The 26,941-nt window shown below is 49.9% G+C and overlaps 4 protein-coding genes across 8 annotated transcripts in view; 2 read left to right on the top strand and 2 right to left on the bottom strand.

Annotated features, from left to right (window-relative positions):
• The window catches only part of MTF1 (metal regulatory transcription factor 1), a 43,446-nt gene extending 34,669 nt beyond the window's left edge, over nt 1-8,777 (top strand). For 2 of the 3 annotated variants that reach the window (XM_068539548.1, XM_068539549.1), the window contains exons 10-11: nt 1,588-1,651; nt 3,030-8,777. In XM_068539548.1, coding sequence (XP_068395649.1) covers nt 1,588-1,651; nt 3,030-3,460 — 495 coding nt within the window. In that variant the 3' untranslated portion in view covers nt 3,461-8,777. The remainder of the gene's footprint in view (nt 1-1,587; nt 1,652-3,029) is intronic. The other variant, XM_068539550.1, reaches the window with a different exon arrangement.
• Nucleotides 8,778-8,899: 122 nt separating this feature from the next.
• Nucleotides 8,900-9,969, bottom strand: C3H1orf122 (chromosome 3 C1orf122 homolog). Its single transcript, XM_068539552.1, has 3 exons — nt 9,918-9,969; nt 9,625-9,826; nt 8,900-9,376 (listed from the first exon to the last, which is right to left on the bottom strand). The coding sequence occupies exons 1-3, from the start codon at nt 9,950-9,952 to the stop codon at nt 9,281-9,283; spliced, it is 333 nt and encodes a 110-aa protein (XP_068395653.1). The 5' UTR covers nt 9,953-9,969; the 3' UTR covers nt 8,900-9,280.
• A 169-nt stretch (nt 9,970-10,138) lies between these two features.
• YRDC (yrdC N6-threonylcarbamoyltransferase domain containing) lies at nt 10,139-14,197 on the top strand. 2 transcript variants are annotated; one of them, XR_011073496.1, is made up of 5 exons: nt 10,139-10,570; nt 11,114-11,228; nt 11,351-11,470; nt 12,958-13,174; nt 13,478-14,197. XR_011073496.1 is itself a non-coding variant. In XM_068539551.1 (5 exons), the coding sequence occupies exons 1-5, from the start codon at nt 10,179-10,181 to the stop codon at nt 13,545-13,547; spliced, it is 840 nt and encodes a 279-aa protein (XP_068395652.1). In that variant the 5' UTR covers nt 10,145-10,178; the 3' UTR covers nt 13,548-14,197. The 2 variants fall into 2 exon arrangements, 1 of the variants encoding a protein (XP_068395652.1); XM_068539551.1 differs by having other exon boundaries at nt 10,145-10,570; nt 13,032-13,174.
• A 195-nt stretch (nt 14,198-14,392) lies between these two features.
• On the bottom strand, nt 14,393-20,909 carry MANEAL (mannosidase endo-alpha like). Of its 2 annotated transcripts, XM_068537883.1 has the most exons (5): nt 20,357-20,909; nt 19,042-19,151; nt 17,843-17,919; nt 16,682-16,725; nt 14,393-16,555 (listed from the first exon to the last, which is right to left on the bottom strand). In XM_068537883.1, the coding sequence occupies exons 1-5, from the start codon at nt 20,907-20,909 to the stop codon at nt 16,089-16,091; spliced, it is 1,251 nt and encodes a 416-aa protein (XP_068393984.1). In that variant the 3' UTR covers nt 14,393-16,088. The 2 variants fall into 2 exon arrangements, with proteins under 2 accessions (XP_068393984.1, XP_068393983.1); XM_068537882.1 differs by having other exon boundaries at nt 14,393-16,725.
• Nucleotides 20,910-26,941: the final 6,032 nt, after the last annotated feature.

The raw sequence follows: 26,941 nt of genomic DNA, 5'->3' as shown, positions 1-26,941 counted from the left end.
AAAGAAATAGAAAAAAATGTGTGCGTGTGATGAGCACTTTTAGGATTTACTCCTTTAACAACTTTCATATTAACCTACAGCAGTGTTAATCATGTTTATCACATTGCTCATTACATCCCTAGTACTTCTTTATCTTATAACTGGAAATTTGGATCTTTCGACTGCTGTCATCCAATTCCCCCTCTCCCCACCCCACCCCTGCCTCTGCTAACCACATATCTGATCTCTTTTTCAATGAATTTATTTGTTTGTTTTGAAGTATGATTGACCTACCTGTGTTAGTTCCTGTTACACAACAGTGATATTTCTGTACATTTCAAAATGATCACCATGTTAAGTCTAGTTACGATATGTCACCATCCAAAGATTTAGATACTTATTGACTGTATTCCCTGCACTGTACATTTCCTACCCATGACTCATTTATTTTGCAACTGGATTTTTGCACTTCTTACTCTCCTTCACCTATTTCTCTCCTCCCCTCTGGCAGCCACATGCCTCCATGTAGTTTTTAATCTTCTTTTCCTGGATCTGCCCTGGGGAACTACATGGAACAGCTCATTCCTTTTCCACCCAATTCATTTTCATGTATTTAAGTATGGGTCTCATTTCTCCATCATTATTTTATAGTGTCCTCTCCTGTAACTTAGCCAGAAGCTTTCACGTTCCTCCTAGACTCATCTTAGAGACACTTTTTTTCCTTAAAAGGATGAAAGATAAAGCCCTTTTTAAAATAAGACTTGAAGAAAGCAGAAACCCTATAGCCAGTTGAATCGGAAGTGTACTAAAGTGAGGGGTGATTTCTGGGCATGGCCCGATAGTCCTACTTGGTAATCATATAAAGAGCTAGTGTTTGCTGAATGCTCACGGTGTGCCCCGGGCTCCACACACATCATCTCATTTCATCCTTTTGGGGGCCTTTGGGAGAGTCTTTGGTTGGCGTCACTGTTTTTACAGATGAGGAAACTGCGACTCTAAGAGGTTAAATTACTTGCCTGACCTCAACAACTAAGTGGCCGAGCTTGGACTTGAATCCATGTGTGACTGAGTCCAGGGCCTACCCTTGAGCACATGCCCCATGCAGCCTACAGCACACTGCCCAGGGCCTTCACAGGAGGTCTTCTGCCTGTGAGAGGGAGTCTTAGCCTCTTCTTAGCATGCAGCTTAGTCCTTGAGGGGAAAAAAGAACTTTCCAGTCTCCTAGAAGTATTGGGGGTTGGCAGGGAGTGGAGAGCTTAGAGGGGAAGCTAGCCCTGGGGCCCCCTCTGAGAAGACCATCCACGTGAGAAAAGCAACCTTGGAGGAGCCTTTGGGTGCACAGAACCTACTGGATTAGGCAGCTGGGAGACAGCCAAGGAGTAGGGAGGGGACAAAGCCGGCTACATTGTCAGCACTGAATGTCAAACAGTGCGGTGACCTCATGTCAGAGCACAAACAAAAACACCGCTCAGTACAAAAATCCCTGAACACTGAGGGTTTTCTGTCCTCTTGGATGACCATTACAATTGGGGAGGCTTTATTTAGGCCCTTGGAGATCTGCCATATTTGAGTAGCCATAAATGTGATTTTTTTCTTTTTTTTTTCCAGCAGCAAGCATCTAAAGTTGAGAAGGTGTTTTTTACCACTGCAGTACCAGTAGCCAGTAGCACAGGTATGAAATTCTGTGTTAGCTTTAAAAGGAAGTCAACTCTCTGGGCCCCTTGGGGCACAGTTAGTTAATTGTTGCTTTGCCCGGGATTTAAACATTTTTTAAATTAAATTTATCACATTTGTATTATTAGAGTATTTAATATTCTTACAACTATTGAAAGTTACTGGACTTACAGCATAAATACCACATGTAACATTCTTTAACTAGTAACGGTTCTTTCCCTTTCAGATATAGCCTTTAGGAAATTCCCTGGTGGTCCAGTGGTTAGGACTCTGCGCTTCCACTGCAGGGGGCCTGGGATCGATCCCTGGTCAGGGATCTAAGATCCTGCAAACCGCACTGCACGGCCAAAAAAATAAAATAATGAAAAAACAGATATAGGCTTTAATGTAGCCAGAAAAAAGTCGGAATCACAGTTAATGCTAAAGAGAGCAGCTGTTAATTCACTGGACTCTTTTCTAATTACAGTAATGAAGAAACAGCATCTGGGTCAGAGACTCTTATAGAGCTAAACGGTCCTTTCTCTCAAACTCTTTATTTTATAGATTAAGAAACTCAGGCACTGAAAGATTAAATGAGTCCCCCAAATTCATAAGTGAGTTTGTGGCAAAGCCAAAGCACTAGGTCTTGGGCCTCCTGACTCCCTCCCATTCTGTTCTCTTAGCCCCTTGGTCTCTAGCTCTTTTGAGACACGCAAAGCCTGTGTGAATTCAGAGTGTGCATCTGCACAACACACATATGCAAAAGAGAAGGAATGTGCGTGCACACAAGGCTGGCTGTGTGTCTGAGCCGGGGCTGCAAAGGTGAGCGGGATGCCCTAAAGGAGGTCAGAGCCTCTGGGGCAGGCGGGACTAAATGGCCTGGTACAGTATGGAATAGCTCTGCACACGGCAGCTGCCCTTGGGCCATCCCTGAGGTATAAGCCTGCTGAAAACACTGCCTGGAGGCGCTGGGAGAGGAGGGCAGTGGGCTGGGTGCTCAGAGGTAAGAGTAAGTTCTCCAGAAGAGTTTAGGTAGAAAGAAGAGCCCCTGAGCCCAGAGCTGTGAAGAACGTGTGCAGGAAAAGGGAGGCATCCACCGTGGCTGGCGTGGAGGGTGCCTGCGAGAGGGGCCGGAAATGAAGCTGGAAATACAGGGTGCATCTAGATGGTGTGTGGCTTTTCTGTCTTGGAGGGGATGGGGAGTGTCAGAGGCTTCTTACTTGAGGAGGAACGTGGTCCAGTTTAAAGCAGAACCAAGCGTGGAGCATGGCACGGCATCTACCCTTTCCATCGTTCCCGCCTCCGTGGCGTGGCGCTGAGCTAGTCCTCCACCCTCCCGTCCCTCTTGCCCTTGCCCTGCGGCTACTTGAAGAGCAGTCTCTCTCGCCCTCTCGCAGGGAGCGCTGTACAGCAGATCGGCCTCAGCGTCCCTGTGATCATCATCAAACAAGAGGAGGCCTGTCAGTGTCAGTGTGCGTGCCGGGACTCCGCCAAGGAGCGGGCGGCCAGCAGGAGGAAGGGCTGCCCTTCCCCTCCCGCTCCAGCGCTGAGCGCCCAGCCTCCGGATGAGCCCAGCCTGAAGCTACCACCGCAGACTTTTTCCCCGCCCCCGATCCCCCTGTCGTCCTCCTCCGCCGCATCCTCTTCCTGTGAGCAAAGCAGACAAGCAGTGACTCCTTCAGACCCTCAGACAGAAACGTTACGTGCCATGGATATGTCAGAGTTTCTGTCCCTCCAGAACCTGGACACGCCGTCCAATCTGATTCCCATTGAAGCACTACTGCAGGAGGAGGAGGAGATGGGCCTGACCAGCAGCTTCTCCAAGTGAAAGGCCCAGATGTGCTCACCTCGAGGAACAGAGGCCAAGCAGGAGGCAGAAGGTGCAATGCCTACCATCGTGGGGTCAGCAGTTTGAAGGAGGAAGAAATCTACTGTTTGAAATCCTCATCTTTCAGACATATTTTCTTTATTCATATCCCAGGAGCATCCATTTTTAAGGAACTGATCTTTGGAGAAAAAAAAAAAAAAAAAAAAAAAACGGAACAAAACAAAAAAAAAAGCTAAGTTATAAATGAACTGTTTGGCTGCACTGTATGTCACTTTTGCTTATTGTCATGTGAACGTGGAAATTAAGGTTACTCGTATGCATAAAAATTCTAAATGAAAGGGTGTGGTTTCCATCAATCTGATGCTGCCCATCACTTGCACTGGGGTCTTTGTAGTCTGGGCAGTAGAGTTCAGTGTGTCGGGTGTTGCTGCTCCTTCTGTGTCTTTTGAGTCTGAGGCTGAAGCTTGCTTGGAAGGCCAGACCCTCACTCCATCAGAGAGGGAAGTGGCAAAGGCGGGTCAGACAGCCGTGAGCTGGACAGGGATCAAGTGAGATGGTTTCGTTGTCTGCGCTTGGTGTTGGTGGAGCTCAGGGTGACCATGGCAGGTGTCATCCTGCAGCCCAAATGGGCAGCTAAAAGCCTGGCCCGAGGCCGCAGGGACGGTCCACTTCCGCAGGGACCCTAGGCAAGTTGTTGACTGCTCTCTGTCCATGACGCATGTGCAGAACAGGCTCTAGTGATGTGATCACAGTCTTTGCCTTCGGGTTCTCTCTTTCTCCGTTGGTTGCCAGGGCTTGCAGATCACAGTGAATTTTTCTCGGGGAACATCCCTGCTTTGTCCTAGAGTGGACATGTGGTTTATGGCCAGTCGCTGGCTGGTGGTCTGTCTTCCTTGAAGGGTATCTTCTTCCTCAGAGCAGAAGAGCTGCATTTTGCTGATCAGGAGAAGGTGCAGCTTTACAGGAGTTCTGTTCAGGCGGCGTGTCATCGGCAGGCCGGGTGTCCTGGTTCCGGGTTCCCGCCAGGCTTTTGGTTGCCCCCTCCCATCTCCGCCTCTCACCCCTCTGGATTTTGCATACAGCCTAGTACAGTGCAAAGAAGGATGTGACTTGCTCAGCTTAGTCATATGATTTCTAAACAAAAAAAGAAAAAAAAAAAACCACAAAGCGATGATCTTCTACTCAGGGTAAAACAAAAAAATTCCCCTTCCACCAAAAAGCCTGAAATGTTGCAATAAGTTATCTCATTTGGAATGTTTCATTAAGCTGTATTATAGGAAAAAAAATTTTTTTGATTTGTGTATAGAATTACATCCATCTCTCTGCCTTTGGCTCTGAGTCAGTCATTGCCTCTTAAAATAAAACATAAAATACAATCCACACTAAAATGGAAAGTTTCTCTTAACTGGCTATATCAATGTAGTCATGAGTGCTCCCCCCACTCACTGAGCTCAGAAACTAGGCATGGCCCAATGTCTAGACTAGGCCTCTGCCTCCCAAGGGCCCCTTCCCTGCCTTGAGCAAGGGGCAGGGTGCCACAAACCGGGCTGCCCTTCTGAGTCAACGATGTCGGGCAGAAAGCAGCCGTAACTTGCCTTCCTTTCCCAGTCCCTAAGGTGGAGAGATCTGTCACTCTCCTGTTCTCTGCGCCATTACTCAGGGCCAGCCAAGACAGTATCCAGAGTAGATCATTTACCTGGGAGCCAGAGGCCCTGCCTTTAACAGGATGTTCAGGGACAGATTTGGACAAGAGGGCAGTGGTGGTAAATGTTACTGCCGTGAGGAGAAATGGGCTTAACTACAAGCAGCTGGTGGTTTCTCATTGCAGGAGTCTAGTCGCGAGAATCGGGTTTTTTTTGACCCTCTGCACTCTCCTGTCCAAAAGGCTGGTGGGTTCTGGCGGCCACTGGCCTCAGCAGAAGTTGATGAGGCAGGAGGGACCTTCTATTACCTCAGTGGTTCATCTTCCTGGAAAACCAGCTGCTGAGCATGGCCGTCTCTGGGCCTTGCACCCATAGGAAGCTTTGCGGTAGGACCCTGGCTGTTTTCTCCACACCTTCCGAGAGAGAGAGCAGCATGTGGGTCCCAAATGACCTCCCCACGTGCCCATCCTAGGCTCACCTGAGGTTCGGCTCCCTGGGAGCTGAGGTGGAAAGCAGGAGCCGAGGGAAGGCCGTCGGAAGTGCCATGGTTGAAATATTGCTTCCCTCCCGCCAGCCCGGGCTGTGCTTGTGTTGGGGTCCGCCCAGGTCAGTGGCTTTTCTGCTCCAAAGATCAGGGGTGATGAAGAAACTGTGTATAGACTGACAGATTTTCCTAGTTGAAGTATCTGCCTTTTGAGGGTACTAGAGATTACAAGGGGAACCATCAGATCCAATCAACTTTTGAAAACATCAAGAATGTGCTTAAAATGCTAGTGAGTGGTTGTGAAGAGTACCTTTACTCCACACGGTAGGCAGTCTCTCCTTTCCTTCTTCTTCTAGCACTCTTCCCCGCCCCTGTCCCTTCTATCAGCCTGGCCCATAGTGTCAAGGACCTTGGAGAAAAGAGGGTGCTGGCTAAAGTGGAGCCACAAAGAGCCTTCATGGAGAGTGGTTTTCAAACCCAGGAATAAACCTAGGGTGAGGCTAGGGAAGGTGTGCAGACTTCAGGTAAAATCACGCCTCTTTTCTTCCCATGGTAACCTTAATCATTTTCACCCTGTAGATTGAGACTTCCAGCTCCCACTAGCATCTCCAGTTATACTGCCCCTTTACAGAATGCTAGTCAGCCTGGGGAATTGTGGAGTTCACGGGCTTGGCAGGTGGCAGGAAACTTTGGCTGGCACCGCCAAACTGCCTTAGTGAATTTGGTCCTTCCCAGGCAGGTGGGTGAGGCATTGAGGGAAAGTGGCCCTGCCTTTCCTGGCAGTTTGGCCAACCTCGTGAGGGTATCACTAGTTTGATGACAGGAATTAGTGTCATTCATTAAATTCCACCCCTGCCCCTCCGCCCCTCGCAGAAGGAGATCATGGTACAAAGTCCAGGAGGGGCCTTAAGGTGTGAAGGCCTCTCTGGGTAGAAGCAAGGGACTTCTCTTCACCACCTCTGGGAGAGTCAGTAGATTGGAGAGTTTACTTTCAGGGTCAAGGCAGCAGACTGATGGGGATAATGGGTGGGTGGGTTTTCCTGAGAGACTTCGTATAATGTGCTGAATGTGTCCAAAGGGACAAGTTTGCAGAACCTCATATTGGTATATTAAAGAAATAATAAAAAAGCACTTTACGTTATTTTATCTTTAACCCAATTGCTGCAATTTCTTTCGTGTGTGTGTGTATACCCACACACACACACACACACATACACTTTCCACAAAGTTTTATTTTTTGCTCAGAAAAAAAGTTAAATTGAGGTGTGAAAAGAAAAGCACTTACCTTGGTGCAATATGTGTAGCTTGATGGTGGTTGTCCCATGTGGCCCTGGCCTGGCTGCGTTTTTCCACTCCATCAGCCCTGTGCCATGAGGCTGTCCATAGGGAAACACTATTATGCGTTCTCAGCAACTGCTCAATCTATGCAAGCCTTCCCTGTGTGCCCAAGGGCGCCCCCTCAGGCTCTCTGAAGAACTGCTGCGGGTCCTGTTTTCTGCTGTTGAGGCCCTTTTTCATCACTTCTTCTTGGTCCCTTGCCATCTTTTCCCCCTTCTTCACCATTACAAAGTGATGCCTGAAAGGAAGAAACTGGTTGTTCCTAGGTAGACACCTGGCACCTTCTAGACTTTTATATTTATAATCACGTCCATCGTCCTTAATCCTAAAGACTTCTCCAGAGTCACTGAAACCATTGATTTGTGGAACTGCAACAGTATTGCTAATGAGTTTACAATTTTCCTATACCACCAATCAGAAATATGTTTGGGGAAGGTTGTGGCAGTCGTAGGGGTGCGGGGGGGTGGGCAACACGAGCCATTTCCATACTGCTCCCCCTACTGCCCCTGTTGGCTCTTTAAGCAAAAGCCTCCAGCCCTCATTGAATCCAGTAAACAAAGCTGTTAATAATCTGCTTTATCAACTTTCTTCCTTTCCCCTCACTCCCCTCTCCTTCCCCGCCCCCCATTTTATCTTCAATTCTCAGGCTACTAAAGAATAGAGAAGTTTTAAAATATACTTCAGCCAAAGCAGAAAGATTTCCATAGATCCAATATGCAAATGGTTCTGCTGTGACATAGATCTGAAATTGACCATTCCTAAATATTGGGGCGGGGAGAGGCAACAAAACTGAATCATGCATATTTCTGATTGGTAGTCAGTTTAGCCCGTTTGCTCTGGCATATGTTGGGGGCGGGGCAAGAGAAAGGGTCCCCATTCTCTTCTCACACCCTTTGGGGAAGCTGATGATCACTGTTTGGGCATTTCTCATTGTTACTCCTGTTCAAGAGAGGGCTTCTCAGTCTGCACTGAGAAATGCAAATTAAACTGGATCTTTATGTCAATGTGTACATAGTACAAGCTTTTTTACTGGAAGCAAAGTTTAAAACCACACACTGCCCTTTTGGTGGTGTGCCTGCTGGGCCCCAAATTGGGTGATGATGTCGTGTCACTTTCTCAGCTCAATGCAGGTTCTACTTTTTCTTACGGGGAAATTTTTCATAAAACCTTTTTTTTCCACCAAAACCCAGGGGTGTTTTCTGCAATACTCTTGTTATCCTTATACTGGTGCCAAGTCAGAGAGGCCTCTCTTGCCCTTTTCCCCATGTCCTCAGGCCTCCCCAGGGCGCTCTTTGACTCAACAGTCTACATCCTTTGTTGTGTTTTGGAGAATGTGCGGGTGGGGGGTCAGAGTTCAAGGTAGCTGTTCTCTTTCCCCGTAAACTCCTAGTCCCTGTTTGGGGAAGGTGGCTGGAAACAGGTTTTTGCTGACTCTCTGGCTCAGATCTTCTGGCCAGGAGAAGCAAGACCCACGAGAGCCTTCTTTTTTTTGACACACACTAGTCATTGGCCAGAGGTCTTGGTTAAATCCCAAATAGTTTTATTTGGATTATGTAAAAGCCTATCAAATTTATTTAAGTGTGAAACATGGGAACAACAGACTTCCACTGAGCGATATGAAAACGTTACAGGTTCAGTACTTCCAAAGGAAGAAACCTCCAAACCCAAAAAAGAATAAATATGAATTTGTATTTTTGAAGAATGTGAAATAATGGTGTTTGCTTAATTGCTCATTTTGTATAAACTTAATATTGTACTTTAAAATATCTGCTAAGAAGTGAAAATTTAACTTTTTGGAATTGAAAAAGCAATATTAAATACTAATGAAATCCTAATTAAATGCTTATTTAAATCTGGTAGTATCCGTGGCATTTCTTCCCAACCCTACCCATGGTTGACAATTTTCAACCACTTCACCCCTCCCCAGCCATCAGAGTCTTAGAGAGGGGACAGAAAGGAAAGGTCGGTCACCAGGAGAGTCTGCAGGTTTCCTTTTAATCAAGGCTCTGCTAAAAGTGTTTTGTGGGGCTAGGAGCCCCCAAAGCATGAAATGGACATGTAACACGACCTGGATCCCCCAAAGCAGGCCAAACCACTCTGGCGAGCACTGCTGGTCTGCCCAAATCTGGGTAATCAGACTGGGTATTCGTTGGCTACATTTCAGAGCTCAGCACTGCCTTCAGCCAGGATGAAGTGGGAGTGAACCCAGCTGCTAGCAGAGCTGCCACCCAGGCTGAGAGCCAAGTACCAGCCACTGCCAGTGAAGACTGGCCCCTTTACTGAAAGGGAGTTGTTCACAGTCCAGCCACCAGCCCTGGGGAGGGAGAGAAGTCAGGGCGCCCGGCTCGGGGATGGTCAGGGCTCCGTGGCTCCATCGCCAGCATCCTTTGGAAAGCCACCTCTGGCGGAGACAGCTGTCTGGGAGGGTGCTCCAGGTTTGGCTGAGACGTTCTGATTGGAACAGAAGAAAGAAAAAGAAGTGAGGCTGGGAGGAAAGGCCTTGGATTAGGCCCTGCAAGAGATGGCCACTTGGCATCTGGATAGCACTTAACTTTTCCAAAGCCTCTCGCCCAGCTGAAAGGCAGTGGGGGATAAAGCGCTGGGGACACTCTTCCACCCTCCAGGGGAAGCCAGAACTTAGCAAGTGCGGCCAGTGGGCAGTCCCCACCTCCCAGGCCCAGCCCGGGGTGGGCACTGACCCCGCCACCAGCCGGCTCCGGGCGCCGGCGGCCCAGCTGCCGCAGCATCTCCTCGCAGGCGGCGATGGTGTCCAGGAGCTGCCGCTGCCGCTGCTCCACCGCATCCAGCAGCTGCTGGGCGCGCTCATCCCGGGGCGGCTGCGGGGGTGGCCTCCCGCCGAGCCCCAGCCCCGCCTTCCCACGGTCCACGCCGGCAGCCTCCCTGCCCGGGAGAGAGCGAGACACACGGTCAGGGCCGGCGCTTGCGCGGGGTCAGAGCCCCCTTCCCCCCACCCCAACGGGCCCCCTCTCACCCCCGTGACCAGTCTGAGCCCGGGCCCCATTCCATCTCCGCCTGCGCGGCCCGACCACCGCCCCCCCTTTCGGCCGCCCCCCCTCCCCAGCGCTGCGCTAAGGCTCCGCAAAGCTGCGCCCCGCCCCGTCCCCACCGGTCTCCTTCAATCCTCCTGGGGGTCGCGGTCCCTTTAAGTTGCCCAGCGCGGTGGTGGGGCGGAGCCTCCCAGACCGGAAGATGACTGGGCGCGTCACTTCCTCCCGGAAGCAGGCCTGGGCGGATGTCTCTGGCGCGTTCGTGCACGGGGCTGAGGGCCGCGGTGGCTGCCAGCATGGGGTTGAGCGAGGGTCCGGCGGGCTCCACCCGGAGCGGGCGCCTTCTCCGTCCGCCGAGCCCCGCTCCGGCGGCGCCGGGGGCCCGGCTGTTCCGGCTCCCGGGGAGCGGGGCCGTGCGGGCCGCAAACCCGGAGCGCGCCGGCTGGACCGAGGCGCTGCGGGCCGCCGTGGCCGAGCTGCGCGCCGGCGCCGTGGTGGCCGTCCCCACCGATACGCTGTACGGCCTGGCCTGCTCGGCGAGCTGCTCGGAGGCACTGGGCGTCGTGTACCGCGTCAAGGGCCGCAGCGAGACCAAGCCGCTGGCCGTGTGCCTGGGCCGCGTGGCCGACGTCTACAGGTGAGGACGCCCCGACCCGGCCCTGTTGGGGGCGGCACCGCGGGAGGGGTTTCCGGTGACAGGCTTGGGAGACTGAGGCGCAGAGAGCGGGAGGGGCTTTTCCAGGCTCACCCGGGAATCCGGAACTGGAAACGTGTATGGAGCGCTTAACGTCTGCCAGGCCTTGAACGAGATGGGGGCGCAGCGATGAACGAGGCAGGCGGGGTCCCTACTCTTCTCGCGTTTTTGTCATAATGGGCGGGGGGGGACGCCCACGGTTTAAGATAAAAGAGGGGGAACACGATAGCTTAATTTAGTAGGGAGTGCCTTGAAGAAAGTAAAATACGGAGCGTGAAAGCGGTGCAGCTGTTGTAGCCTGCGGGTCCAAGCCTGGGGCGGCCCTCTGCAGCCCTGCCTTCTGCTCAAGCTCTTGGGGGTGAAGAGGGAAGACAGGTGGATCCCATTGTGGTCCCTCGGGTCACCTTTCCTAGATCTGCCTGGAGTCTGGAATAGGACCAGCAGTGCCTTTCATTTGGTTGGATTTGTGCCCCCTCTGTTTCCCAGGTACTGCCGTGTGAGAGTACCTGAGGGGCTCCTGAATGACCTGCTGCCAGGACCAGTGACCCTGGTGATGGAACGCTCGGAGGAGCTCAACAAGGACCTGAACCCCTTCACTCCTGTGAGTCGGATTTTCTCTTGTGTCCCCAGACTCCTGCCATTCGGTTTTTGCTAGGATCCAGGCCAGAGCCATCCCCCACCCCTTCAACCTTTCTGATGATCCCCTTTCTCTTTGCCTCATAGCTTGTAGGCATCCGGATTCCTGACCACGCCTTCATGCAGGACTTGGCCCAGGTGTTTGGGGGACCTCTTGCTCTCACCAGCGCCAACCTCAGCTCCCAGGCCAGCTCTCTGAATGTTGAGGTGAGTTACTCAGTCCTCTCCCCGTAAATGTCACCAGGCCACAGTTTCCTGTGAACCAGAGGGGCTGATGGTTCACTGAAATTGCCTGGCAGGGGAGCCGCCCTTTTGGTCTGATGGTGGGAAGTCTGCCCAGGTGGCCGGGGTGGGGGAATACAGAATGATCTTGGAAAAGGTTTATTTTAAAGTTTGAGAGGCGAGGGGGAGAATTGGTGTTGTTTTCCTACTGTCTTTTTAACAATAAGAGACATCATAAGTACATTTTTTTCTCATTCTGTTGGGGTAGCAGTCGTTGAGGAATACAGTTGGGTGATAAGTCTTCACAACTTGCTGTAAAGAAAGTTAAGACTCTGAAAAGTTAAATCACTTATCCCAGGGACTCCTGGTCCTGTTCTCTTAACTCTGCCACAAGCCAGGTCAAAGAAAGGATCACCCACGGGAATTCCCTGGCCATCCAGTGGTTAGGATTCCGTGCTTTCATTGCCGAGGGCCCAGGTTCAATAGTTGGGGAACTAAGATCCTGCAAGCCGCACAGTGTGGCCAAAAAAAAGAAAGAAAGGATCGTCCTAATCCTGTCTTGGCTGAGAAGCTTAGAATGAACGAGGACACAAAGAAATTTGACTGAGCACACTTCTCCTTACTGGTCTTAAATGCAGAACATAGCAAAGTGATTTTACTTTCGTAGTAAAGTGATTCCATATCCAGATCTAGAGAGTGGGTTCAGGGGCTTTGGAAAGTGAGAGCCCAGCACCCCTTCTTACTCTCAGGCTTTACTTGATCCTGGTGGCTGTATCCTAGGCATTGGGGATGGGGATTCTTACCTTTTCGGCAAACAGTTTACCTGTCCAGCACAGTAACTGGTATTTATGATCCCCCATCCCAAATTCCCAGGCCTAACTGCCACTGCAGTGCCTTCATGCGGGGCGAGGGTGGAGAGTGGTGCTCTGGCTCAGTTAACAGTTCAGTCCGCAGTTGTGAAGCGGAACTCCTTTCCATAGCCCAAGGATTGAGCGCCAGTGGCGTGCAGTTGCAGAGTCCCCCCTGTTTCTCCTACCCTGATCCAGGGTTCTGCTGAGATTCAGGGTGAGAGTGGTAGAGCTGGAAGGACCCTTCCTTAGTGACCATCTAGTCCAGCCCTTTTATTTACAGCCCTGGGGAAAGTAACTTGCATTGTCACACACAGTTTTGGTGGAAAGTCGAGGCTAGAGCCCATGTCTTTGAACTCCCACCGAGGGTTCCAGTCACTGTACTTCTCCCTCCCGAACTGAAGCGACGTGTGGCATTTCCTCTGGGCACGGCAAGATTTTCTTTAAGCTCTAATAGGTGTTACGTGGGATGCTAACCTGGGGGGGGCACCAAACCTCGTAGGATGTGGTGTCCTAGGTGCAAATGCAGTGTCCTTGCCACAGCTGACCCTAACTAAGTGAGATTCCTTCCCCTGCTTAGAGGAAGATGCCTGCTGTTTTAGAGCTGTGTGATTTCTGTCTTAGGTGCCCTGTGTGCGGTATGACATCATTGCAGATGCCAGAGGTGGTGTCCATGCTCTTCCTCTCCCTCTTCTCAGGAATTTCAGGACCTCTGGCCTCGCTTGTCCTTGGTCATTGATGGGGGACCAATTGGGGACGGCCAGAGCCCTGAGTGTCGACTAGGCTCAACTGTGGTTGACTTGTCTGTGCCTGGAGAGTTTGGCATCATTCGTCCGGGTTGGTGAGTCTCTTTGCTGTGGCACAGGGATAGCATTTGAGGCAGGTTGGGAGATGCAAAAAAAAAAAAAGGTTGTTACTCCCATCTTGCCCTGAGGGGAGCGGGCAGGTTTGGAGATGTGGTGGGTGGAGTGGAACTAAATTTGCTAGTGTTTGCTGGCTTTTTCAGGATTCAAAAGGATTCATCAAGGGTTTGATGAATAGAGCATAGTATGATCGAAGAGCTTAGAGGTCCCTGATCTCCAGAATCTGGTGGGCTTGGGGCTTTGAGAAGTCAAACCCTAACTGTCCTCCATTTCCTCCCCAGTGCCCTAGAAAGTACTTCGGCCATCCTCCAGAAGTATGGGCTGCTCCCCTTACGTGGATCCTGCTTGTGAAACTCCGGAGGAGGGAGGGCCCAAGGACTGGTGCTGGACACTATGTGTCCGACTGCTGGTGGCTGGCAAGGCCTCATTGGCAGAGGCCGCTGGGGCTGCAGTGTTACTGGTCTGACCTTTTAAGGCAAAGTTTCTTTCTGAACACTATAGACCAGGCCTCAGAAGCTGCTGGTTAAGCCTCACACCTGGTTGGGGAGGTTGTATTTATTTATAATTTCATATATGAGCCAAAAGCTGAATAGAGGTTTTAAGAGCATTCCAAGGATGGCCTTGTTCTGATAAGTTTTTTCTTTTTTTGATCTTTGAAAAATAAATAACAGATTTGGAATCTAGTAAGAGCTTCTTCTCTGGTGGGTAGTGGCACTTAAGGTCCAAATCAGCTAACACATTGGTTGGTGCTTTTCAAAAGTCTCAAGTGACCAAATGCATGAGTTTTGTGCTTCTGAAGCTGGAACCAGTTTAGGATAAAAATAAAAACTGTAGAGCCCTCGACTGCTTCCTCTGAACCAGGGGGCTGGTTCTTTGCTGTAATTGCCTGGCGGAGAGTCATCATTTTGGTCTAATGGTGGGAAGTAAGCTCAGCTGGCACAGGGGTGGGAGGGGGTCCAAATTAAGAAGTATTGGAAAATAAATCTCTACTGTCCTGTTCAGCCACTTTTTTCTTATTTATTCATAATATAAATTATAATGAATTATACCTACAACACCTTTGTTTAAATCCACTGTCTACTCAGCAGCCTTTATCTTTATTCATATGTATACCAGTGTTAAAAACATACTTAACTGTTGGGCATTTGAACTTTTTTCTTTAATAGAAAAAAATGCTGTTAAACACCTTTGTAAATGTTTTATTTTTCTTCTTTTGAATTATTTCCTTGGGGTAGGATTACTGGGTCCAAGTGTATGGACATTTTTTTGGCTCTTGATAGAGGTCAGCCTTCAAAAGAACTGAATCAAGTTGCATTGCCATCAGCAGTGTGTGAGAATTACTGCCCCTGCCCCCCGGGTCTGGCCATACTTCTAGTGTTTTTAAAAATTTGCATATGTGAACTGAAGCCTCAGTGTCACTCCCTTGTAAGTTATTCCAGGTCACCATCTAGCCCTTTTCACCTGTCCCTGCCTGCCTTGGTTTCCCCAAGTGAGTCACAGCAAGGGGACCAGGCCTGCCCCATCCATTGGTGGGGTTTAGTACCTGTTACCTAACTGGAGCTGAGAGTCCTTGTGGTGACCAGTAGGGCTCACTTCCTCCCCTCTCCCCTCACACCCCAGTTCTCAGAACTAGGATTCAGTCTTGAGCCCGTAAACTTCTCAATACCGTCGTTTCCAATGCACATATTTTCAAGTAGATCCTAAGAATTTCGCCAAGAGGGTGTCCCAGGGCCTGCTTTGAGAGTCCCTGCAATTAGCATATTAGTTTATTTGTAAATAATCACTGGTTTGTTAAATATTCCCTCTAGAAATCTTGTTGAAACTAATTTCTTAAGCAAACGACTCTTCGTTGTGCTAACACTGTAGCCAGCCCATCCCATATGTCAATTTGTCACGGAATCTGAGGAGTCAAGAGTTTGTGGTCCTGAAGGGATCAAAAGGAAAGCTGATTTGAGAATAGGAACAACATGTCATTTTTAATACAAATCACAGTAGCACTGAAAACGGCTCTAGTGAGTGGGCCTCATTCAATTCAGGCAACTAAAGGGAGGGGGGTGTCCTGGTCCTCCCCCTGGAGCTAAATGTTCATCTAGGAAAACGGAGGCTCTGGAACGCAGAGGTATTTTCTTCGAGGAAAAAGAACTGAACTCCCAGCACTGGGCAAAAACAGCAAAAAGGAAAAACTTACAGCTGTGCTTACGCACTAGCTACAAGGCCACACCAAATGAGGAAAGCTGGCTCTTGTAAGCTTAGGAAGACAGGAGCCATTCCTGGTCAAGTTTTCCCCCAGCACCTGGCACGCGGTAAGGTGCTCGCTGAGTATGTGTTGAATGAATGTGTGAATGCTCAGGATTATTTCCTGATAATTGGGTTCGGGAATCTACTGGGAAGAGCTTAAACTGAGAATTTTCCCTTTTAGAAAGTCTTAAATGTGGTTCCCTAACTTGGGGAAGACAGATGATGTGGGAAGGAGGCCTGGAGAGGACGCCGGTTGGCAGAGAGCAGGGTGCATGCTAGCCCGGAGCCCTGACACCCTTCTAAGACCAGTGACTTGGCGACTCCAGAACACCAACCAGCCGAGTTCCAAGCCAGAAGGGATTGTTTTAAAGTGTTCTGAGGATGTGGAGCTGCCTTGGGCTAAGCCCAGCCACCTGCCAGCCCCTGGGGTTCCCTCTCTGGAACACCGCCTAGTTTCCTGTCCCTGCAGGACACCCTGGCACCCACCTGCCTCAGAAACTAGCTCTGTTCTCCACGGGCCCTGACTTGATGGGCCCAGAAGCACCCAGGCGCTGACTTGGGAGCGAGTGCCCACAACCTCGGCCGAGCCCCACATGGTGACATCTTCCAGTGAGGCTGGGACGTCAGCACCTCCCGCCCCTGCCTGCAGGCCCCTCACATCAGCCACTGCTCCTTCTCTTTGATGAAGTGCTCCGCCCAGCGGCGCGTCAGCTCTAGGTACAGGCTGGGCTGATGAGGCAGGTAGTCCAAATACAGCCGAGTCGGCGTCTTCTTGGGAATGGCCTTCTCAATCTGGGTGCCCTCGTGCCACTCATTGAAAGAGGTGATGGAGACGATCTCGGGCCTCACGGTCAGGGCTGCCTGCAGGGCCGTCTCATAGTACTTGCCGTTGACCCTGTTCCGCGTATTGTGGTTGTTCCAGGGCCGGATGCTGGTGTCAATGTAGCCAGGCCCCACGCTGGGAATGAACATGAGGTTGTTGGCATCGCAAAAGTTCTTCACAGCCTTCCAGTTCTGATGGGAGGAGCCGAAGGAGAAACCATTGGAGGCAAAGTAGGTGTACATGCCATCAAATCCGGCGGCCAGGATGTCATGGGTGTGGCCCTCCTCCACCAGCAGCGCTATGAAGACCCCATCATAGGGGGTGTTGCGGATTGAGTGGGGCCCGTTCGGTGTCAGGAGGTGGGCCCAAGCCTCAGGGGATGTCAGGTAGGAGTCATAGATATAAAAGAGTGGGAGGCTCTTACCCATGCTGTTCTTATAGCGGTAAAATGCACCATGGGAGCCATACCTGAGGAGCAGGAGGAAGAAAAGGCTGAGCCAGCAGCCTAAGAGAAAAGAAGCCAGCACAGCCGGAGGGCTGGCCATGAATGAGATCTTTCCTGATGTCCAAGCACGATTTTGAATCCAGTTGGACTCCAGTTGGACTCATCATGCCTCTAAGCAAGAACCCAGTTCCCTCCCACCCTCCCCCGAGCCTTGTCATTCCTCTATTTAAGCCTCACTTCCCTGCCCCAGGCCAAGCCACCACCATCTTCTATCTGGACTGTACCGACAGCCACCTAACTGGTCTCCAGGCTCCCACTTCCACCTCCCTGTAACCCAGTCTCTTTTTAAAGTGTAAATCAGATCTGACTGCTCCTTACCGAGACCAGCAAGGCCCCACCTACTTGATCTGGCCCTGCCCACCGCCATTCCTGCTATTACCCCATCTATCGCTTCACTCCGGCTACACCAGCTGCTGTCAAGCTTGTCCCATCAGACGGCCTTTGGATCTGACAGCCCTCTGCCTGGAGTTTTCTGCCTGCCCCAGATCTCTGCAGAGCTGACTCTTCCTTTAGGTGCAGGCTTACATGTCATCGCAGAGAGGCTCACTGGACCACCCATTCTAAAGTTGTTTCTTGGGCACACTCTTAACACCCTGCTTTATTCTGTTATTACTTCTTCATAGTATGGATCGCTATTTGATTTGTCATCTATAACCACTATCTGCTCACTGCACGCCCACCCTAGGATGTAAACTTTGCTAGCCCTACCCACTGCTGTACAACTGGGACTTAGGACAGTGCCTGGACACCTGAAGGCACTCAATAAATATTTTTTTGAATGAATGAATGAATGAATGATATATGCAAGCCATTTGCAAGCCACTTTCCACATATAGTAGCTCATGTAACTCTCACAAGATTCAAAGGTTAAGAGGCCTGCCTCTGATCATAGAATGGAGGCCGCAGAACCAGAATTCAAACCCAGGTTGCTGTCTCCAAGCCCAGTACTCTTTCACTCTTTTTAGATGCTGGGGACATGGGCATTCTGCCCTTTTTTGTCTCTTGACCTGCACCTCCAAGCCTTCTAGCCCTACCCCCATTTTGATCCCCACCAAAATCCAGGTCCCAGAGCAGCCTTACGTGTCAATGATGTACTTGATGTTGTCATGCAGAGTGATGTCATCTCGGCCCTTGTAGGGTTGGATGTGGAAGGCCACCTGCCACAAACAGAGGAGATATTGGTCAGGTGAGTATCTGTCCAGGGGCCACAACCTATAAGGCTTGTGCTTCAACTATGGCCTGGAGAAGAGGCTGAGTTCAGGAGAGACCTGGCAGTCATGGGCACAATGTAAATAAAAGCAACCACTGCCCTCAGGGCCCAAAAAACAGGGGTGAGTTTTCCCACCTCCCACAGCAGGGCCTCTGGGAATCATTCTGATGGGCTGTTGCAGGCTGGCCAATAGGTTTCAACTTATGTGCCAGCTCCCAGTGATCGGCACTAGCTGCCTGAAACTATGGGAAGAAGTGTCCACAGGAAAACGTGCCATGATCTATTTAATGTGCCAGTGATGTGCTCAGGAACAGGAGTGGGGCTCCTCTTCGTCGTTTTTCTTCTTTTGCCACACACAGGTAAGGGCAATGACTTACTTGATTGGTATACATGGGGAAAATAACTGGCCAGCTCCATCATTCCTCTTGAAAGAGAGCCTGCCTGATGAGAGCACGTGTTGTGCTTTACTCCTTGAGGCCCAGCTCTGCCTCCCACTAGGGAGTTGAGGCTGGAGTTCAGTTTGTGGGCCCATTTGGCCCTTGCCTGCCCTCTCTCCAGGATCAGGGTCTCCAACCTAACCTCTATCACCGTGATATTAATTTAGTCTCCCATTTATCCTATATTTATTTTTCCCAAAATTTTTTTTCAGAACTCAGAAAATAAGAGTGACATAGGCACCTAGAGAAATGGTACAGATGAACCGGTTTGCAGGGCAGAAATAGAGACACAGATGTAGAGAACAAACGTATGGACACCAAGGGGGGAAAGTGGCGGGGGGGGGGGGGGTGGTGGTGGTGGGATGAATTGGGAGATTGGGATTGACATATATACACTAATATGTATAAAATAGATAACTAAGAAGAACCTGCTCTATAAAAAATAAAATTCAAAAAAAAAAAGTGACATAGGCACTATTTATTAGACCCCTACCCCCAACACCACACTTGCTATGTATTTGCATACCTGGGCTAACGCCAGGAACTTTGGTAGAGGCACTATCCCTGTGGGCGGAGGAGGGGACATCTCCAGAATCGGCCAGAGAGCATTTGACATCTTCTTGGAGACTCACCTGGATGTTGTACTGATGGGCAGTGTCCAGAATGGTGGGCACCAGGTCATCTGAGGGTTCCCCATTATCATCAGCCATGCCAGGTGGGTACCAGGACAGGACCAGGACGCCTGAGACACAACACAGAGGCTACTTCAGAGACACACAGTACCCCACAACAGAGATTTCGTTCCTCACAAACCATCTCCAACTGCAGAATGGTTTCTGAATGAAGCCTTGAGGGAGACTCCTGCCAGGTTCTCTTCTTGCAGATCAGATCCCTGAGCTGTGAGTCCTGGAGCTGTCCACGCCCGCGGTGCTGAAGCTCAGTGACTGCAGGAACCCTAACGTGCCAGGCCAGGAAGGAGCCGGAGAGCCTCAGCAGCCTCTGGCCTGCATTAGCAAGTAGTTAAACAAAGGGAAGTGGGTGGACAATGACACACCCACCCAGAAGGCACAGTCCTGTCTCTGGAGGAGAGGAGCACCTCTGAGGTCCCTCGGGGAGAGGAGCCCTGAGCAGAAGTCATTTTACCCTTCCCGTGGGAAATAACATTTGACTCAACTGTCTGCCCCTCCAGATGGTAGAATCTTGAGGGATGGCCTCTGTGCTATTTATCTGTGAATACTTCCCACCACTGTCTCTGGCATTCGATTTTTCCCCCACTCATTAACCATTTCCAGAGAAATTGAAATGTACTGTAAAATCCAGCAGAATTCAGTGACAAAATCTGAAATAAGTCAGCCTCCCCACCCCAGCCTGCCGACAGAGGGGCTTCTTTTCAAGCAGAGTACTTGAAAAGCTCCCAGGCCCCTTACTGCAAATAGAGCAGGGTCCATCATACAACGTAGGCAAACTTTCCTTTCTGCAACCAGCAAACTCAGGAAAGGCTGCTGCCCTACCCTGTGCCTAGTGTGAAAGCAGAAGCCATCCCAGGCACTATTGCTCTGAACCCCAGACTCCTGCGGGGCCAGGGTACCCAGGCCTCACTTACCCAAACCGAGAAGCCCAATAGACTGCCCTCCTCTCCTCGCTGTCCCTACCTGGGACAGCCCTGGTGCAAACGCCTTCCACTGGCCCTCCCAGCAGCTCTGCTCTAGGAAAGGGCCCTGGAATGGTAAGGGGTCAGAAGGCAGAGGTGGAGGAGTCTGAAAACTAGAAGATGGGGGCGGGGTCTCCTGGTGAGCACGGGATGAGAGTTCTCGAAGAGAAGAGGTAGAAGCCAGGCTGACGAGTGAGTGGGACCAAAGGCCCCGTGATAGGAGCAGTGGAAGTTGGGGTGTGGGAACGAAGAAAGGCGAGGTTGGGGGCCCAGCGACGGGGGAGGGGGGAGCTCACCGATGGCGGCTTCCTTCAGCTGGGTCATGTGCTCCCGCAGCACGTCGGGGTCCCGGGAGCTGTAGGGCCCCAGCTCCGGGTAGAAGCTGGAGCCCAAGTCTTCGGGGGGGCTGTGGCGGCCGCGGGGGTAGCTGGCCGAGATCTTGGGGTCCCAGTGCGGCACCATGACGTGGTCCCAGTGAATGTAGTGGCCCTCGCGCCGCGGGCTCCCGTACCACGAGTAGTAGAAGGCGTGCAGGTCCGAGTAGACACGCAGACTCTGGCCGGGGGCGGGCTCGGCCTCCGCTGGGGCCGGCCCCAGGGAGCTGCCCGGGCCCGCGGTGCGGGGCGGAGGCGGAGGCGGCGGCGGCGGCGCGGCGGGGGCGGCCGGGGCCCGGGCGGCCGGCGCGGGGCCCCCCTCGGGGCGTCGCTCAAAGGGCGCCAGCTCCAGGCCGGGGCCCAGCGCCGGGAGTCCGTCCGGAGCCTTGAGCGTGCGCAGGCCCATGAGAGTGCCGAAGGCGAAGAGCAGCACCAAGAACAGCGCGATGCAGGCGCGGCGCCGCCGCCTGGCCATGGCGGCCCCCGCGCTCTCCGCGTCCCGCCCGGCTACCTCCCGGCGCGCCGCGCCATGGCTGCCCGCCCGGCTCCCGCGCGTCGCGCAACCCGCGCGCGTCCCAGGGAGACGGCGACTCCGAGCGCCGAGCGCGGCGTGGGCGGCTCCCGGCCTCTCCCCCGCAGTGCGGGCGGGCCCGGCACACAGAGAATGCAGGCGGCGCAGACCAAGTGGTCGCGAGCCGCGGGGGGAGTGGCCGGGGAGAGCTACGAGATCCCGGGCCAAAGGAGCAGGGGCCAAAGTCAAGGCGCGTGGCTCGCGGAGGATCTGTCGCCTTCCAGCCTGGGGCAGCGGTGAAGGAGCCCGTTGCGGGAAAGGGAATGCCCTCCTCCCGCAACCCAGGAGAAGAAGGTCTGGGCGGTGGCGCTGGAGGGCGTGGGAGCACAGGGCACGGTGGGGAAGAAAGCAGTGTCTGTGGTTGTCCCTCTCTCCAACGACCTCCTTCCCCGCTAGGAGTCAGATACTACAGACACTGGCTAGAGTGGGAGGACGAGGGAGACCGTGACTTGCGCAAGGTCACAGGGACTGGGCCTAAGTCCAAGGATCAGGACTGCCTCCTCGCCAGAGCTCTTGTCACTGCCCAGCCTGCCCGCTCTTGGGCCGGTTGTCCCAAGCTCTCTGTCCTTGGACAACCTCCTATAGTCAGTGAGGACTAAATAAGATGGCTACCATGAAGCACTTTTTACAGGGCCTAACAAAATTAGCACTCAACGCTTGCTCGAAGTTCCTTCTGGACGCTGAGCTCCAGAGAGCAGGCGCTGGGTTACCTTTACCTTTTTAGATTCCAAGGGCTTGGAAAACAGGATGTGACACTCAGTGCCCAGGGTTGCTTGTGGAGTGAATAACAGACTCTGATGTGATATTCTATAGACAATGTTAAGTTTTTCACTCAACACTGATTTAAGTTCCTGCTCTGCGTTACTCATTATTTGACTCATTAAGAAAAAGTTTTGTTTATCGTCTGCCTCCTTCTCTGGTCCATGAAGACAACAATTCTGTTTCATCAGCCACTATATCTGCAGTGTCTAAAACAGGGCTTGGCACGCTGGTAGGCGCCAGATTCTCATTTCTTAAGTAAACGAATTGTCGGGAACCCAGGAAGAGGAGGAGCAAGGTTGGGAAATGTGGGTAGGTTTGGAGCCCAGGAAAGTACATTCAAGAGAATTCATGGGAGTGTCGACGAGAAATTAACCAGTCGATCTAAGACAGAAATGGAAAATATTATTCGAGCCATATTTGAGGATTATAACCTGGGAAGAGCATCTCAGAAAGCTCTGAGAGCTGTTTTGCCCATTAAAAGTCAAGGCACAGTTATATAAGCTTTTTGAGACAGAGGGCTATACATTAAATGACGTATTATTGACCGTTTACATAATCCAGATCAAAGCCCCATGTGATCCCTTAGCAAGAAGGAATGTTATCCAAATGCTGGAGAAAGTGGGGAAAACTCTACTAGCACTGTTGGTGGGAATGTAAATTGGTGCAGCCACTATGGAAAACAGTGTGGAGTTTCCTTAAAAAAACTGAAAATAGAACTACCATATTATCCTGCAATCCCACTCCTGGGCATATATCTGGAGAAAACTCTAACTCGAAAAGACACATGCACCCCAATGTTCACAGCAGCACTATTTACAATAGTCAAGACATGGAAGCAACCTAAATGTCCATCGACAGATGAGTGGATAAAGAAGATGTGGTGTATACAGACAACAGAATACTACCCAGCCATAAAAAAGATTGAAAAATGCCATTTGCAGCCACATGGTTGGACCTAGAGATTATCCTACTAAGTGAAGTAAGTCAGACAGAGAAAGACAAATACCATATGGTATCACTTATATGTGGAATCTAAAATATGATACAAATGAACTTATTTACAAAACAGAAACAGACTCACAGACATAGAGAACAGACTTATGGTTACCAAAGGGGGTAGCAGGGGGAGGGGGGCGATAAATTAGGAGTTTGGGATTAGCAGGTACAAACTACTATATATAATACAGAAAAACAACAGGTCCTAGTGTATAGCACAGGGAACTATATTCAATATCCTGTAATAAACTGTAGTGGAAAAGAATTTTAAAAAATAAGAATGTTATCTTTAAGGAGTTGCCTTATTGATGCTAGGAGAATGTTGCTCTTTATAGTTGAGCAGGTATTTCTGCTGATGGGGAAGGTTTGGTCGATGCATGAAGCAGTTATACAATGCACAGTGTGGGGAGAGAGGAGGCCAAAGGGCACATAAAATTTTTTATGTTTAAATTTTTCTGGTCTTGCCATAAAATATGAATTTTATTTCACAGCATTAAGTGTGAATTAATATTAGAGAAATGCAAATCAAAACTACAATGAGAGGGGCTTCCCTAGTGGCGCAGTGGTTAAGAATCCGCCTGCCAATGCAGGAGACATGGGTTCGAGCCCTGGTCCAGGAAGATCCCACATGCCGCGGAGCAACTAAGCCCGTGCGCCACAACTACTGAGCCTGTGCTCTAGAGCCCGAGAGCCACAACTACTGAGCTCGTGCTCCTAGAGCCTGTGCTCTGCAACAAGAGGAGCCACCTCAATGTGAAACCTGTGCACCACAACGAAGAGTAGCCCCCGCTCGCCGCAACTAGAGAAAGCCCGCGTGCAGCAACGAAGACCCAATGCAGCCAAAAATAAATAAATAAATGAATTAATTAATTAATTTAAATACATAAATAAAATAAAATAACCTATTAAAAAAAAAAACAACTACAATGAGGTATCATCTCACACCAGTCAGAATGGCTGTCATTAAAAAGTCTACAAATACCAGATTCTGAAGAGAGTGTGGAGAAAAGGGAACCCTCCTACACTGTTAGTGGGAATTTAAGTTGGTGCAGCCACTGTGGAAAACAGCATGGCGGTTCCTCAGAAAACTAAAAATCGAATTACCATATGATCTAGCAATCCCATTCCTGGGCATATATCCAGACAAAACTGTAATTCAAGAAGATACGTGTACCCTCTGGGACTTCCCTGGTGGCACAGTGGTTATGACTCCGTGCTCCCAATGCAGGGGGCCCGGGTTCCATCTCTGCCTAGGGAACTAGAGCCCACAGGCATGCCGCAACTAAGAGTGTGCAGGCCACAACTAAGGAGCCTGCATGCCACAACTAAGGAGCCTTCCTGCTGCAACTAAGACCCAGCACAAACCAAGTAAATACATAAATATTTTTTTAAAAAAAGAAGATACATGTACCCCTATGTTCATAGCAGCACTATTTACAATAGCCAAGACATGGAAACCACCTAAATGTCCATCAACAGATGAATGCATAAAGAAGATGTGCTACATATATACAATGGAATACTACTCAGCTATAAATAAGAACAAAATAATGCCATTTGCAGCAACATGGATACAACTAGAGATTATCATACTAAGTGAAGTAAGTCAGAAAGAGAAAGACAAATACCATATGATATCACTTATATGTGGAATCTAAAATATGTTACAAAGGAACCTGTCTATGAAACAGAAACATAATCAGGGACACAGAGAATAGACTGGTGGTTGCCAAGGGGGAGGGGGGTGGGAGAGGGTTGGATTGGGAGTTTGGGATTAGCAGAAACAAACTGGTATATATAGAATGAATAAACAAGGCCCTACTGTATAGCACAGGGAACTATATTCAATATCCTGTGATAAACCATAATGGAAAAGAATATGAAAAAGAATGTATATATATGTATAACTGAATCACTTTGCCATACTGCAGTAATTAACACAACATTGTAATTCAACCATACTTCAATAAAAAATAAATTTAAATAAAAAAGAAAAAAAAAGTGTGAATTAAGTAGAATGCGTTCAGCTCCAATAGCAAACACCTGATTCAAACTGGCTTACACAATGTGGAACCATATCTCACAGTGCAGGAAATCCAATGGGAGGGCAGAGTGGGTAGATGCCGTGGTTCAACAATGTCTTTAGGGACCTGGGATGCTTCCATCTCACTGCTCTGCTGTCCCCATCGTTGACTTCACACCAAAACTGGCTCCACTCAAAACACAAAATGACTGCCACAGGTAGTTGAGGCTGCATGCTTCCTTTTGCCATCCAACAGACAACGGTAAAACTGATTTCTCTTTCCCAGAAGTCCTAAGCAGCATTGGTGGTATAGTGGTGAGCATAGCTGCCTTACAGAAGTCCTAAGCAAGCATTTCCTTGAATCACATTGGTCTAATATGATTTAGGCCTGTTCAACACACAGATTTTTGCCAAGGGGGAATGGAATGACCATGACTGGATTAGATTAAATTTTTGCATTGAGTTAAATGTTGGGAAGAAGACCATAATGTCTACCATAGAATCAGATGACTCTGGGAATGAATAAGAGAAAAAGAATAAGGATGGAACTTTCAGGAACACCAGCATTTACGGGTTGAGCAGAGGAAGAACACGTGAAGTAAACTGAGAAAGAAACATTAAAGAGGAAGTAAGAGAATTGGGGGTGGGTAGTGTGGTCTTAGATAACTAGTGGGAAGGTTCCCCAGCTCTCAATTATTCCACTATTTCTGGGACTGCTTTGCAACACAGTGGTGGTCCCCACTGGCCATGCCTGGAGTCCTTGACACTACCACCCATCCCTAATGGTTTGACCCAGGGCTAGAACTCTGACCCAAGGTGAACTGACAATAGCGCTTTGTTTCCCATTGTATCAGTGATGGACACTGACCCAAGAGTCCTCGATTACAATCCTTCTTCGGGATTTTTCTCTCTGGTGCTGAGGATAGATTCAATCTTTCTCTCAAAAGGCAATGCCATTAAAAGAGAAGGAAAAAGAGAAGAACTTAGTGGTATGGAATTCCTGATTTGTTTTCCTCGAGGCCTGGTTTCAGTGTGAAACCCTGAAATAATCTAATAAGTTACAATTTTATTCTAAGCAAGATGAGCTCATGGAGAAGACTTTATTGGTTGCCCATGTTAACCTAAAACACTGAAACAGCCAGTTGTTTTACCAGCAAAACAGGTTTTATTCAAGAGCAGCAAAGAATTGCAATTTGGGACAAACAACTATTTGGGGAACCACATGCAAGTCCTGGTAAAACAAAGGAGAGGAAACTTTATAGAGAGGGGAGAGTTGGGAGGGGCAAAAAAATCTATTGGAGGATACTGTGAGTTTGAAGTATAGTGGCTTTTCATTGGCTGAGTTGTGCTAGTCTCTTATTGGCTGAATTGTTGCCAGGCAAGGAGAAAAATCTGTATTCTTCCAGCTGGCAATATAATTAAGTAGTGTCACTTCCTATTGGAGAAGCAAGGTACCCTCTCTTCCTGTTGGGATCTGTATTGATGCAAAGTGGTACATGCAGGAGAGCTCCACCTTCTGGTCTTCTGACTCCATTTTACTTAGGTTTCCCTTTATTAACTTGTACACCTGTCAATCTCAAGCAGAAATTGAGAAAACGACTTGGGAGCAGGGAGGTCATTTAAGAGGTAATTCTAGGAAGCAAGAGTGAGGACCTGAAAAGAATGAGACAAGAAAGAAAGAAAAGCCAAACTAATGTTGCATGATGGAGGTTACTGCTGAAACCGAGCAGGACCCTGTGGCGCTCCTGGGCACAAAAGCCTTTCTGTGTCCCCCGTTTCTTGTTTGCAGGAAATAGGCTTCATTCAGCCCCCACGACCTTCCCTGAGTTCCAAAGGGCAGGTTCAAACAGGTCCTAATCAGGGAAAGGAGGGGATGCGGAGACAAGGAAGGAACAGTCAGGAAACAATAGTGCAGGACTTCCCCGTGGCCCAGTAGCTAAGACTCTGCACTCCCAATGTAGGGGACCAGGGTTCGATCCCTGGTCGGGGAACTAGATCCCACATGCCCCAGCGAAGACCCGGTGCAGCCAAATAAATAAATAAATAATTTTTAAAAACAAGAGTGCAGCCTATGGGCAGGGTCTTGGTTCCCCCTCAAGGGATAAACATAACAATATCTCTGAGCTGTTTTGCAGAAACTGAACACCCCCATCAG

Source organism: Eschrichtius robustus, chromosome 3 (assembly GCF_028021215.1).
Source record: "Eschrichtius robustus isolate mEscRob2 chromosome 3, mEscRob2.pri, whole genome shotgun sequence".
NCBI classification, from domain to species: domain Eukaryota; kingdom Metazoa; phylum Chordata; class Mammalia; order Artiodactyla; family Eschrichtiidae; genus Eschrichtius; species Eschrichtius robustus.
Note: the sequence above shows the minus strand (reverse complement) of the source record. Positions and strands in the feature narration are given on the sequence as shown.

Coding starts and splice junctions, on each gene's coding strand:
- C3H1orf122 (XM_068539552.1), bottom strand. CDS start 9,952: ATGGAATGGGGCCCGGGCTCAGACTGGTCACGGGG. Junction 9,827..9,917: donor GGCTCAGACTGGTCACGGGG/GTGAGAGGGGGC, acceptor TCTCCCGGGCAG/GGAGGCTGCCGGCGTGGACC. Junction 9,377..9,624: donor CGGAGCCGGCTGGTGGCGGG/GTCAGTGCCCAC, acceptor TGTTCCAATCAG/AACGTCTCAGCCAAACCTGG.
- YRDC (XM_068539551.1), top strand. CDS start 10,179: ATGTCTCTGGCGCGTTCGTGCACGGGGCTGAGGGCCGCGGTGGCTGCC. Junction 10,571..11,113: donor CGCGTGGCCGACGTCTACAG/GTGAGGACGCCC, acceptor TCTGTTTCCCAG/GTACTGCCGTGTGAGAGTAC. Junction 11,471..13,031: donor CCAGCTCTCTGAATGTTGAG/GTGAGTTACTCA, acceptor CCCTCTTCTCAG/GAATTTCAGGACCTCTGGCC.
- MANEAL (XM_068537882.1), bottom strand. CDS start 20,909: ATGGCCAGGCGGCGGCGCCGCGCCTGCATCGCGCTGTTCTTGGTGCTG. Junction 19,152..20,356: donor GCTGAAGGAAGCCGCCATCG/GTGAGCTCCCCC, acceptor GTTGTGTCTCAG/GCGTCCTGGTCCTGTCCTGG. Junction 16,726..17,842: donor ATCAAGTACATCATTGACAC/GTAAGGCTGCTC, acceptor CCTGCTCCTCAG/GTATGGCTCCCATGGTGCAT.